Raw genomic sequence first — 12,471 nt, forward strand, 5'->3', positions numbered from 1 at the left:
AGCCATGTGAGTTTCTTGTATTTTCCAGACTTGTGAGGGCCAACTGTCTTCATAAGGATGATGAGAGTTTATTGCTTTTTTGTATTATTGAAAAACAACATAACACTTAAATTGAAGCATGACACAGGATAAAAACATTAAAAGTAATGCAGCAACATGATTCATTAATGCATTAAAATTCATCAAATTAAAATGCAGGTGTACCTAATAAAGTGGCCTCTAGACTGACTGACTGACACGCGCGTGCACACATAAACGTGCACCCTCAGTGTGTAGGCGTGGTCGTGCAGACAGCTGATCTGTCTTTGCTGTCAGTCTTCTCACTGCATCAGTTTGTCTCCGGCAGCAGCAGGAGATGATGAACACACAGACCGCAGGCTAAACGAGATAACAACACTAAACTTCTCTTTCTTCTCTGACTGGGACACGACGGCGTTTTACATCAAACAAGTTCTGCTTTTTAGAAACGGAGACAAAATGTCCCATGCACACTTGCAGGGACTGGATGATAACACGACAACCTGAACTTTCTGCAGGACTCGAAAGGGAGTTTAAAGCGACTTTTTGAGTCAAATATTTACTTTTTGCATGACATTTATTGAAATTTCCTCACATAATATGAATATTGGGGCTCTTAGTGCGCATTTTATGGTTTTATTTCTGCAAAGTCTGCTTAAATAGTTCTTTATAGAGCTTATTTTTTTATCCAAACATACATTGTTTTTATATCTGCAGAACTCGAAAGGGAGTTTAAAGCGACTTTTAGACTCTTTTTGCATAACATTTATTTGAAATGTCCTCTTAAAATATGAATATTGGGGCTCTTGGTGCGCATTATGGTTTTATTTATGCAAAATCTGCTTAAATAGATCTTTATAGAGCTTATTTTTTATTCAAGTGTCAAATATTACAAGTACAACTCGGTATTTCAGCCTCCTTGCATGATTTCAGACCGACTGTCCCTATAGCAAAACCCTCCCTTTTCATGCCTAACCCATAATTGGAGACCTCGTGCCATCCTCCACTCGAGCAGCAGCAGCAGAAATGCAGCGCGAGCGCCTGCTCAAAGTGTTGGTGATCGGAGACCTCGGCGTCGGTAAAACGTCCATCATCAAGCGGTACGTGCACCAGGTGTTCTCCCAACACTACCGAGCCACCATCGGAGTGGACTTCGCCCTTAAGGTGCTCAGCTGGGACGAGAAGACGGTGGTGAGGCTGCAGCTCTGGGACATTGCAGGTGGGTAAAATTAGATGTTATATCCACATGTTGTGTGTTATATAGGACCAAAAAAATAATAGTTTATATTCATATGTTATTTGCATAGTCCAAATATGACTTCACTTGCTCGCCCTTACCAAAAAAGAAGTTTATTCAAGTGTGCTATTATTAGTATACTTTAAACTTCAAATAAGAGAGTATGCTTTTCATTTGCTTTTTATGTACTTATAAGAGATTATACTTAAGAAAATTATACTTAAGTATACTTGGCTTATATTGACAAGTATACAGAAAAGTGTATACTTGGCTTATACTGGCAAGTATACAGAAAAGTCTAAGTATACTATACTGACAAGTATACAGAAAAAGTCTTAAGTATACTTGGCTTATACTGACAAGTATACAGAAAAGTAAGTATACTATACTGACAAGTATACAGAAAAGCCTTAAGTATACTGACAAGTATACAGAAACGTGTATACTTGGCTTATACTTACAAGTATACAGAAACGCGTATACTTGGCTTAAACAGACAAGTATACAGAGTATACTTGGCTTATACTGGCAAGTATACAGAAAAGTCTAAGTATACTATACTGACAAGTATACAGAAAAGCCTTAAGTATACTGACAAGTATACAGAAACGTGTATACTTGGCTTATACTTACAAGTATACAGAAACGCGTATACTTGGCTTAAACAGACAAGTATACAGAGTATACTTGGCTTATACTGGCAAGTATACAGAAAAGTCTAAGTATACTATACTGACAAGTATACAGAAAAAGTCTTAAGTATACTGACAAGTATACAGAAACGTGTATACTTGGCTTATACTTACAAGTATACAGAAACGCATATACTTGGCTTAAACAGACAAGTATACAGAGTATACTTGGCTTATACTGGCAAGTATACAGAAAAGTCTAAGTATACTATACTGACAAGTATACAGAAAAGCCTTAAGTATACTGACAAGTATACAGAAATGTGTATACTTGGCTTATACTTACAAGTATACAGAAACGCATATACTTGGCTTAAACAGACAAGTATACAGAGTATACTTGGCTTATACTGGCAAGTATACAGAAAAGTCTAAGTATACTATACTGACAAGTATACAGAAAAGTCTAAGTATACTATACTGACAAGTATACAGAAAAGTGTAGTATACTTGGCTTATACTGACAAGAATACTCCTGCTGACTCGTACTTATTCTCTTTTGCATATGACTACAACATAAAAACACACATTATGTACTCGGATAGCACGAGTGAAATCTATATGAAAACTGTTATAATTTAGTAATTTAAGACATGTTGTATTTTCTATTTGGGCTTAGATGCAGCAAATACATAGCAAGCACTTTTAACATCTAATAGGTTGATTCTTATAGTCAGAATGCAATTATAGATAACTTAAATTTAAAGCTTTGACATGTAATAAATGCTTCTACTTCTACTTTTTGTCACCTGGTAGTTACTAAAGTAAGTAAGTAAGTAGAGCAAATACACATCACAGTGATCTGCATTTTCTCAATCGTTGGCTGCAACTTGCAGACTTCATCCAACAATGATGATGCATGACTTGACAAGTGACCGCCTAGAAAATGTGGTTAACCTCTGTTTGTGCAGATGCGATGTTGAGTTTACCCTCCAGTACACCCCATTACCTACCAGATTAGGTATTTTAATAAGAAAAGCTTATTGTATTCTGCTTATAAAACCCATCACGTCTCCTTAACTGCATGTAATTTGATGTTCTTCCTCGTCTATCAGCCTGTCTCACACACACTGCCTGAGCATATGTGTGTTGAATGATATGATCCGTCTGATAGGAGCCGTCATTTACATGAAAACGTCCGGCTGACGGACTTTAGACCGGTAACCAGTGATGGCTTCACACTGGAGTCACTGCATGAGAGGCTGTTAAACTTGGTCAATGTTGACATTTGTCATGTGATAATGCATTACTGTCAAAATGTTGAGCTTTTTTGCACAACGATTGCAATATACAGTGTTATTACCTGCATGTGTCAAGATAAAATTAATAAGTAAAGTCAGTTTTTATACTATCAACACAAAAGCATCAATGCACTCGTCAAGTGAGGACATTTGTTTTGTAGACCAACCTTGAAGTTAGCTTCACTCACGGCTAAATTAGCAGATTTCCAATGGAAGTTTTGCATTGGAAAACAATTAGCTTTTAGTGAGTAAACACAGTACAGAACCACTCAGCTACAACAACACAAATACATATTTTTGCATTGTGCAGCTTGGAAATTCACAGCGGAGATATTTAAAAGTAGTGTGCCGATAGTTAGATGAGAATATTGATACCACTCTCGGTAGCTTCATAGTTACTGTAGAGACATGAGTGGTATAGATCATAGACCTATAAGAAGTGGATGTAGTCACCGTAACGTCACCTATTGGTTTGTGGACTACGGTTTTGAAGCCTCAAGTTCGGCACTCCGGCCGTCGCCATCATGGTTTTTTTAAACCAGAAGTGACAAGAGAGGGTGGAGCTAAGTACTAGGAACGCCAAATAAGGAATTTTTAGGCGACAAAATGTTACAATTAACTTTCATAAACTGAAAACACACTGTGAAAGGGTTAAAGTTCTAGGACTAAAACAGACAACTCCCAGACCGGACAACGCCGTGGTAGCGACCTGTCAATCACAAGGTAGCCCCGCCCTAAAGCATACCCTGCTTTATGGTCTATCTGACTCTAAATGGGAGCATAATTTACTAAATAAACATCATGCTGTATTGAAGAAGACTTGAAACTAGCAATTGAGACCATAAACTCATGTTTACAATGTTTACTGAGGTGATAAATCAAGTGAGAAGTAGGCTCATTTTCTCATAGACTTCTGTACAATCTGTCTTCTTTTTGCAACCAGAGGAGTCGCCCCCTGCTGGCTGTTAGAAAGAATGCAGGTTTAAGGCACTTCCACATTGGCTTCACTTTTCAGAGCCAGAGATTGCCCACTGGTATCGATCTACTCATCTAACTCTCCGCAAGAAAGCAAATAAGCGTATTTCCCAAAATGTTGAACTAGTCTTTTAATGTGATTGTTCGGGAATTATTGAGCCCTGAGTGAAGCTAATCTCCAGGCCATCAAGTGTGGCATCAAACAGGAAGCTAACAAAACCGCATTTGAAAAAGTGATGCATGCCGTTTGTTGTTTTAGTATTTTGAAGTTCTGTTGTGTGTTTAGTAAATTACTGATGCTCTAAAAGATGGTGTAGAAACTGACCTTACATGTGTTGATTCAAGAAGTTAAAAACACTTCTGTGACCATTTATGAACTGTAATTTTGAAGGGTTTTAGGTTTTTGGACTAACCTAATGTGTATAGGAGGGTTATGGAGCTACAAAACCATAAACTTGGTCACTGTTGGTCTTAAGCTGTGACTGTTAACAGATCAGATAGTGTTGAGAAAGAGTCTCATGCTCTCTCTTGGTGAGCGAAAGACAAAGATAACCTCTACTACTACTGTGTGTGTGTGGTTGTGTGTGCGTGTGTGCGTGTTAATCAGATGCTCACTTGCTGATTCACAACCATATAAGCATCATGTGGAGGAAGTTAGCGTCCAGGATAGAGACTTATTCATACCTTTAGTTACACACACACGTGGTCACACACACATTCTTGCAAGCAGCAACAGATGCATTTTCTGCATGCACACACATGATTTACAATCTTATCTTAATATTTGTCAATTAATTGATTAGTTGATTGACAGAAACAATTATTTTCATAATCAAAATGATCATTTAACTGATTTTTTTTTGCAGGCAAAAATGCCTAACAGTAGCTTGATCCAGCTCTCAAATGTGAAGATTTGATGCTTTACTTTTGGTTACAATTTAATATCTTTGGGTTTTAGGTCAAATAAAATAAGCAATTTGAATACGTCACCTCAGGATACAGAAGTTTATAACAGGCATTTTTCACCATTCTCCTTGTAATTTTATTGACAAAATTCTCATTTGTTGAATTTAATGATCAGCATGTTAATCAATAATAAAAGTAAATGTTAGTCGCCGCCCTGAATGCTCAGTTTCAACGCCAAACAATTCTGCAAACGTCTTTAGATAACAAATAAAGAGTTATGTCTTAAAGAATTACAAGTGTTTATTTCAGTTTGATATAAAACTCTTAATCAACTCACTTGAAAGTTAGACAAAGTCTTCTTTGTCTATAGTTTAAGTTGGTCTGTATTAAGTTTTATGAAGTCTCAGATGGGCTCTGGTATAAAGTATTGAAATGGTTAACAAAACCCTAAACAACAATAACATAGACCTTGGAAACAGTATTTATTCTGTCGTCTTTCTTCTTCTTCTTCTTCTTTAAAAGGGCAGGAACGCTATGGCAACATGACCCGTGTGTACTACAGAGAGGCAGTCGGGGCGCTCGTCGTCTTCGACATGACCAGACTGTCCACGTTTCAGGCCGTCCTCAAGTGGAAAGAAGACCTGGACACCAAGGTAAATATGATGAGAAGAGAGGATTGAAAGGATGAAGGAGAAAAAAGACCAATCTTCAGTTTGTTATTATTTTAGTTTAAAAGCTATTGGGACAACAGACCCTGTGATAGGTACGGAAGCCCTAAACGGACACGATTTAAAAAATTTAAAAAAATGTAATACCGTTATGCCGAAGTTAATTATGTCGTTAATTCAAAGAAACAAGCTTTATCTTGAGATAACGAGATAATTAACTCATTATAATGAGAACACAAAAGGTTATTTTCTTTTATTACTTATAATGTCCCAAACATTATAATCAGTATACATCCATGGATGACAGTGATGGACTTGGGGAAGTTAGCGGAAGGATTTTGTGTCATAGAATAAAGATATTTCCCTCTCAGTTTTGTTGTATTTTCTTTGTAATTTATAAGGGACACGTGTAACATGTTTTATAGTACTGGTGAATATAATCCAATTAATCTTATTTCCATATTTATGTACCCTTGTTAACACCCTATTTTGAAAACCGGACATAGTCACACGTGTATATTTGACCCAAACATTATAAGTAATAAAAGAAAATGACCTGTTTTCTCAAGATGGCATAATTAACTTGTGATTGCGAGATAACGGCATTAAAAAATGTTTGGAATCGTGTCCCTTTAGGGCTTCCGTAGATATGCGTTACACTATGAAACATCGTTAAAGGAATTTACCATCAAATCTCTGTTTTGTTATCAAACATTCACCTCCAAACTCGGAGGTGTTTGATTCACAAAACACACTTCTTCTAATACTGTGTTAAGTTTTAGTTTTGTATCAGCATCTTCCCTCTGCTCTTGTCTACTTCTGCTTAAGTCATGACTAGCCACATTACAGGAAGTCTTTTAATAACAGACAGAGCGATGATGAACTGGTTTTACTGTATGTTACACCGGAAAAGAGTAAAGTAAGCTTGTGTTGGATATTTTTTCCACTTACAATATTTTTCTACAGTTGTTTTCCTCATGTAACCTCTATTAAAAATGCAAGACATGCACTACCTAAATAAATGCGTAGAAATAAACATGAACATAAAAATCAACTGCAACCATGAAAGCACAACGCCAAAGACCATGAAGCAGGAGCCCCAAATGGCAACAATGCTCTTCCTCCAAGACCAAAACTAATGGTGCATTCAGGCGCTCTTTATTAACTCATAAAGTCAATAATTTCCAGGTTCATCACCAGGAAGCTGCACTCAAATGACCAACGAAGTGTAAACAGGTCTCCTGATACCTGGGGTTTACAGTGCAACTCAAGAAGTTTAGTTTAAAAATACAACAAACAACTAGCAAACAGTTATTTAATGTCAGAAGTGGAAGAACAACTCAGATACTACTTTACTTAAGTAAAAGTAGCAACACCACAGTGTAGAAATATTCTGTTAAAAGTAAAAGTCCTGCATTCAAATTCTTACTTAAGTAACAGTACAAAAGTATTGGCACCAAAATATACTTAAAGTGCCAAAAGTAAATGTACTCATTATGCTGAATGGCCCATTTCAGATTATTACAGTATATATTATATAATTGGATTATAATTATTGATGCATTAAGGTGTTCATCACTTTAATGTTGAAGCTGGTAAAGGTGGAGCTCATTTTAACTACTTTATTTATACTTAAAAATATTAAATTATTTTATTATTATAATTATTATTATTATATTTATTATTATTTGTATTATTATTTTGTAAAACACTTTGAGCTACATATATTGTATGAAAAAGGCTCTATAAATAAAGTTATTAGTAATAGTAGTAGTAGTATTTTATTAGTATTTTTATTATAATATTTTGTAAAGCAGTTTGAGCTACAGTATATCCATTGTGTGAAAAGTGCTCAATAAATCGTTATTGTTATTATTATTATTATTTTGTAAAGCACTGAGAGCTATATCTATTGTATGGAATGTGTTCATTACATAAAGTTGTTATTATTATTTTGTAAAGCACTTTGAGCTACATCGATTGTATAAAAAGTGTTATTATATACTGCTGGATAGCTTAATCCATAATATATAATTATTAGTAGAGTAGAAGTAGAAAGTTGCAGAAAATGGAAATACTCAAGTACAATTTTGAGGTACTTGTACCTTATTGAAGTACTTGAGTAAATGTACTTAGTTACTTTACACCACTGGTGGTTAATTCATCGGAGTAAGTGAGTGACTGTCAGTTGTCTACTTCCGTCAGGTTGCCCTTAGCAACGGGAGGCCGGTTCCAGCCGTTCTATTGGCCAACAAGTGTGACCAGCGGAGTCAGGGTTTGTGCCCAAAGCTGCCCAAACTGGAGAAGTTCTCCAGACAGTACGGCTTCGTCGGCTGGTACGAAACCTCTGCCAAGGTAAGACTAAGTGATTGTCTTCTGTGTGTGTGCGTTTAAATCCTGCAAATATTGTTTTAACTCGTGATCTGTTTCTGTCTCTCTCTCTCGTCTTTGTCTTTTCTCTCCGTAAACAAACGTCACTGTTGCTGTTTATTAGCCGTCTGTCTCGCACTTCTTTTCTTTCTATATTTACCCCAGTTTTTCTTTCCTCCTCTTATTTTCATGTCAACTCTTCTCTGCCTCTGTCAGTGCATGTTTCTCTGCTTTTAAAGCTGCACTAGTCAACAACAACAACAACAACAACAAATGGCCTTTTCTACACACAGGAAGTAACACATTGACACTTCAGAATTAAAGACCCTTAAAGCTCAGAGAAAGTTGCATTATTAAGAACAAATTTCACCAAGTCAGCGTCCAGTTAATTTAATTTACTTTACTTTTGAAATCAAAATTCAAACGTCTCCCTTTTGCTGCTATTTGTAGCCACCAACGTGTAAGAGACGTTGAAAAACGATTTGTGGACAATGGACTTGTTGTGCTACATCTGTTCAATTCGGTTGATTCGATTTCATTTATCTACTTATCCAATAGATTTGTGTTTGAAGGTGCAAGTTCGAAGCTTGTTATGGTGCAGAATGAGGAACCTTTGTAGCCTTGACCTCTTATCCCTGCTTTCATGTCTCCTTTTGAATCCTCTTTCACAGAAACGACTACCTTCACAGTGAAGAAATAAAACCTCAAAGTAATAATCGTTGTCACCTGACCCCGCTAGTCAATCTTTGCACTTGTGGAATATGTACAGTACCTGGGTGAAGAGATGATGTTTCAATTAACTGAAAAGAACAGATTTCAATTTGTAATAGATAAACCAGTTGTTTACCAGCTGCACCAATTCATATTTTCATGTTAACAATGGAAAAATGTGAAAGTCGCTCGAAGAGAACCATGAACCATAAGAAGTTATTTAAAGGAACAGTGTGTAGCATTAAGAGGGACCTATTGGCAGAAATGGAATATAATATTAATAAGTATGTTTTCTTTAGTGTATAAGCACCTGAAAATAAGAATTGTTGTGTTTTTGTTACCTTAAAATGAGCCATTTATATCTACACAGTCTTCTTCACGGAGCTGGCATGTTTCTACAGTAGAGAACGGACAAACCAAACACTGGCTAGATGGGACCATTCGCGTTTTCGTGTGAAATCCGCCATAGCTCTCCGACACGCTTGGCACATGGGAGAAGTTTCCGTTGGTTGCAATCTGCAACCTCACCGCTAAATGATGCCAAATCCTACACACTGCTCCTTTAAAGCAAAACACTACTATTGCCACTTAAACCCGACTCTGCAGTTCCCCTCAGCTCTACAGGGCGTTCTAGCGATTTTCAGTTCATTGTTTCCGTTTTAGGGCCCACAACTTTACTGTTTTGGTTCACTCTCTCAGCTCTCATCATGAGTTATGAGTCTTTTGACTGTAATCCTGTCCTTTTTTGTATATGATGTTCAAACATAACTATGAGGATGTCCACACTGAGCTGGATACGTTTGAAAACACATGATTTTCTCTCGTTTCTTTGCCGAAAGCAGAGCTTTTCTAAAACAGTCTCCAGTGTGAATGAATCTGAAAAGGAGGAAAATGGAGTTTTTGGAAATACTGATGCACAGTTTTGTTGTTTTCCAACCCAAATGGGAAGAAAAACAAGAGATTAAGCCATTTTCCCATTGGCAAAGCGTTTTAGTATGGACAGAAATATTTATAAAAAATAGCATTTTCAAATTTAACTTGCTTTCATCCTTCTCTAACCCTTCACCTCCGTCTTCTCTCTCCAGGACAACACCAACATTGATGCCGCCATCACATGCTTGGTGAAGAGCATCGTGACCGTGGAGGATGAGAGAGCCATCGCCGGCAAAACCGAGCCGGAAGGCAGCGTTCTGGTTCTGCCTCGCTTCGACTACAACACCAAGGAGAAAGGACTGTGTTCGGGATGCTCCTCGCTTAGATCCAGAGACCGGGACTGAAGGATGGACGGGTCTGAGCCAAGAGACTGGAAGGAGATATGTTGAATGATTAATATATTATAACTTAAAGATGCACCCCCTTCATGCCTCCCTTTTTATCCTCGCAAATGCATTTTTTCAGAGATGTTAGAGGAATAGTTTGGAATTTTTCTGAAAAATCCATAATATACTAATATTATTATTGTATTTTTTATAACAGAAATGGAGTCCAAAATTCATTCCGCTACTACAAAAATCTATTTAAAAAGTTTTATGGATTTGAAAAAAAGAAGATTTTTATAAAAATATTAAAATATTTTGTTTATGGCACAGCGACATTTTTTAGACTTAAGACGGATGAATTTTACAAGAATTTCTTACTCTGTTTTGACATGTCGGAAGGCAATCCGTTCACTTGTGAATAACAGAAAAAACACTTGTAAAACAATTTTATACTCATAAAAGTGCACTTTTAATCTTTCACACATCTTCTCTTTTTCTTGTCCGAACATTTCAAAGGTCTTTTTTTTTTACTTTGATGATTTTGTTATACAAAGCTGTTTTATTTTTTTGCTTTGAAAGCAAGACAAACGGCATATGATTAAATTTAAAAAGCAGATAAAATGGTTCTATCCACAACTGTTTTTTTAAATTATATGTTAAGTGTTTTGTCTGTCTTTCTGTGGCACACAGTGCTATGCAAGCAAAAATAGAGTTTAACTGTCACAACATGATGTTGACTTCATTTACATAATGTTTACACTACAGTTTGTGTTCACTTACAGATAATGATCTGAGGACTTAAAGGCCCCCTGCAGAGTTTTTGGCCACTAGAGACGCTATGGAGCAATGCTTGAATGAGCTGCTCCACGTCAAAATTTGAATTGTCCAATGCTCTGTTTTTTTAGGTTTATAACCAAATTGAGTGGCGCAAGAATGAGTCCTAAAACCTGGAAATGAGTTAGCATGTTAGCACTTCCACTTCCCTCGTCTGGAAGTCAATGGGTTCTTTTGAATCGGTTTTTAGTTAGATACCTGAAATAAGGTCTGTGGTTAACACAAGCTGAAGAGATCTTAGCGTTTTGTTTTAAATAAAATACGTCATCAAATACCCCACTTGTGAATTTTGAAGCTTTTATGTGTCTTCAAAAAGGCGACTGCTATTAAGTGGCTAAAAGAGACTACTAAACGTTATCACTCCGACTCGTCTGCCTTTACAGACATTAAATGTTATAATCACACTCATGCAACCGTTGTGTAATTCATTTATAGCCCAATGTAAGCTTTTTACATCTTACAATTGCATTTATGCATCAAAAGTCATAAAAAGTGGTGTTCATTTATGGAGATAAAACGTGTAATCATCATCATAAATATGTTTGCCACAGAGCTTAATAAGCAATAATCCAAAACTCAATGGAACAATCCCATAGGCTTTTTGTCCAGGGAACCCGTGTGATTAAAACTGAAATATATTAAAGTGAAATATCATGGTCTCATTCTGTCATCGTTCACCCACCTCTTAGCTGTAAAACAGGAACAAAAGGTAATAAGAACGCTATGATTTCTATCATTCTCAATGCTTTCATTTATATTTTTCACTTTCCCCTTTTTGCTCACTGTTTTTCTTCTCTGAATGGTATTCGCCAGCTCTTGGCTCCCAGCTGTATCGCTCTGTAGAAAATTAACCATAATTATATGGAACATTGTCAAACGCAGCATGTTTCTGTGTGTGTTGTTCGGCTCAGTTGTTCTCTCTACTTCCTGTTCTGCTTGCTGGGTAAATGCACTATAATTTTGTGCCCAACCATGTGAATAGATATTCCAATTCACTGTGCCACAATATCCATAATATTATTTTTGCTTCATTCAAGCAGCAGCATGCATTCACAGTCCAATCCACAGGCTGAAAAGGTTCACTTTAAGTGTGCTGTGAATGCTCTGCAGGACAGAATTGAATCAAGTTTTTGGGAGACAGGACCACTGGTGAAATTACCTTAATTAAACGCGGATGCCGAAATTATCCCCATGTTCCCAATTTCTGTGGTTCAGTGTCACGAGAGTTGACGGAAATTTCTTTTTTTTGTTTGTGTTCATTTTTATTTTATTTCCATTTTTCACTCAGGCAATATCGTTTCAGTTTTTCTTAAAGGACCAGTGTGTAACAATTAGGGGGATCTATTGGCCAAAATGGAATATAATATTAATACGTTTTCTATAGTGTATAATCACTTGATAATAAGAATCATTGTGTTTTCGTTAGCTTAGAATGAGTCCTTCATATCTGCATAGGGAGCGGGTCCTCTTCACAGAGTCCGCCATGTTGCACCGCCATGTTTCTACAGTAGTCCAGAATGGACAAACCAAAAACTGGCTCTAGATAGAGCCATTTGCATT

The 12,471-nt window shown here is 36.6% G+C and overlaps 1 protein-coding gene across 1 annotated transcript; it reads left to right on the plus strand.

Moving 5' to 3' along the window:
* Positions 1-270: 270 nt before the first annotated feature.
* LOC141760608 (ras-related protein Rab-38) lies at positions 271-10,554 on the plus strand. The gene is made up of 4 exons (XM_074623530.1): positions 271-1,237; positions 5,592-5,722; positions 7,943-8,092; positions 9,904-10,554. Exons 1-4 carry the CDS (start codon positions 1,045-1,047, stop codon positions 10,093-10,095), a joined length of 666 nt encoding a protein of 221 aa, XP_074479631.1. The 5' UTR covers positions 271-1,044; the 3' UTR covers positions 10,096-10,554.
* Positions 10,555-12,471: the final 1,917 nt, after the last annotated feature.

Source organism: Sebastes fasciatus, chromosome 22 (genome assembly GCF_043250625.1).
Source record: "Sebastes fasciatus isolate fSebFas1 chromosome 22, fSebFas1.pri, whole genome shotgun sequence".
NCBI classification, from domain to species: Eukaryota; Metazoa; Chordata; class Actinopteri; order Perciformes; family Sebastidae; genus Sebastes; species Sebastes fasciatus.